This window comes from Trypanosoma grayi (genome assembly GCF_000691245.1).
Source record: "Trypanosoma grayi strain ANR4 Tgr_1884_V1, whole genome shotgun sequence".
NCBI lineage: Eukaryota > Euglenozoa > Kinetoplastea > Trypanosomatida > Trypanosomatidae > Trypanosoma > Trypanosoma grayi.
In genome coordinates, this window is record NW_008827502.1 from 1 (window position 1) to 1,780 (window position 1,780).

Genomic DNA, 1,780 nt, shown 5'->3' on the forward strand with positions numbered 1-1,780 from the left:
ATATACTTATAGACACAAAGAAGAGAAAAATGATGCTGCTGCAATATGCGGTTAATTGCACCATACTAGTACTTCTCATTACTTTTGCGTTCAGCTATCAAACACCAAGAAACCAGGAACGCGTCGATAGTCGATTTGTTCTGGCATCATTTTTATTTGGAGCCGAGGGAAAGTCTAGCGCGGAGTTTGAGAAGGAAATCGAAAGTATTGAGGACTTTTTAGAAATTATCGAAGACATAGGGAATGCTTACTACGGTGCGCCTGAGTCGTCGAGTGGTGCATTTATGCATTACGTTTACGGGAAGGACAACTCAACACCGGTTGCTCCACTCCTTGAGATATCCTTATACGAAGGGTACTACGGATCTTCAGCACGCTCAACAGTTCTGCACGAAAAGTTTGATATTTTAGAGGAGAACCCCCTGGGGCCCTTTGCAAATCCAAACTCTTTGATAAATGAGAGTGAGCCATGCGACCCACAACGAGACGCCGATGGTTCGTACTTCATTCCTTGTCGGGCCTCAGCGATTGGAGAGCTTTTTGACCGTCTCATCTGTGTTAAGCTGTCCTTCTCATTTTTCTCATTGGTACGAAGCCAGGACGGCAGACCTCAACCTAGAGTGTGGTTTGCCGAGTTTCTTTTTGAGTTGTCTGGGCATGGCTCTGTGATGGTCATGAAAGTTTCCCTTGACAGTGTTGAGAAGCGTGTGCCTGAACGTTTACCCGTAATGATATCCTTTGCTCTCTTGCCCTTGGTGGCGATGGGGTTTCTGCTACGCATCCGAACGTTCCCACGGTTTTCGGCGCCTATAAAACAATTACTTCGAATGCAACCTAACCCCTCTTCTGAGAGGCATTCACGGTTCTGTTTTGATACCCGTACTGGGGAAGGTGGTTGGCGGTGGCTGGGTTTTATTTCCGACATGCTAACACTATCGTTTAGCATCACCTCACTTGTGGCTCAACACATGCACAGGACGGACACCGCTGTTGAGCAGGCAGTAACGATTCTGCTTGGGTTTGCCACGCTTGTACACTGTGCCCGATTAGTGTCTATCTTGAAGTTGTTCCCTAGTCTTTACGTCGTGTTCAACGGTATCGTGACAGCGGGAAGGCAACTGTCTATGTACGGACTAGCTGTCTTTCCCATATTGTTTGGCTACTCTGTCTGTGGAACTGCAGTCTTTGGGGCGTACGGGAGATACTTTAGCACGGTACCGCTGTCGATTATCAGTCTTTTTTGTGCCACCTTTGGTGACAACCTCATTGATACCTTTTTGGAGATGGATCAGTCGCCCTTTCTTCTGCAGCTCCTTTTCAGCCGTTTTTTCATCATGACCTACTTGCTGTTCTTTATTTGCAACGTCCTCAACGTGGCTCACAGTATCATTCAGGACTCCTACACGTATGCCGTGCGAATGTACATGGCAGCGCGCCGTGAGGGCAATAACGCTGGCCGTAGCGCTGCCAATATGAACACAGAGGAGCTGAGCAACATGTTGGAAAAGATGCGAGGGTGACACAGCCATTGCATGAGTTTCCAAATATGTTTTGCTTTATCACCACGGCTAGGTTTATCAGTACCATCTTACTCTGTTCCAATCTCCCTCAAATTGGGTGCTGTTTGAACCACGGAGTGCTCTGGTGATGGCGATAGTGCATGTATTGAGTGCCTCTTTCCCCCCACCCCTCCTCCTCCTCCTCCTCCATAACTCGCAGTGCATCTTAAACGTGATTCTTTGTGTTCGGTTGGATCTAATTTGCCTACTTTTCCTTTTTA

The 1,780-nt window shown here is 47.4% G+C and overlaps 1 protein-coding gene across 1 annotated transcript; it reads left to right on the forward strand.

Annotated features, from left to right (window-relative positions):
- Positions 1–29: 29 nt before the first annotated feature.
- On the forward strand, positions 30–1,520 carry DQ04_18841000 (hypothetical protein; the record flags this gene model as incomplete). The annotated part of the gene is made up of 1 exon (XM_009317755.1): positions 30–1,520. The coding sequence occupies one exon, from the start codon at positions 30–32 to the stop codon at positions 1,518–1,520; it is 1,491 nt and encodes a 496-aa protein (XP_009316030.1).
- Positions 1,521–1,780: the final 260 nt, after the last annotated feature.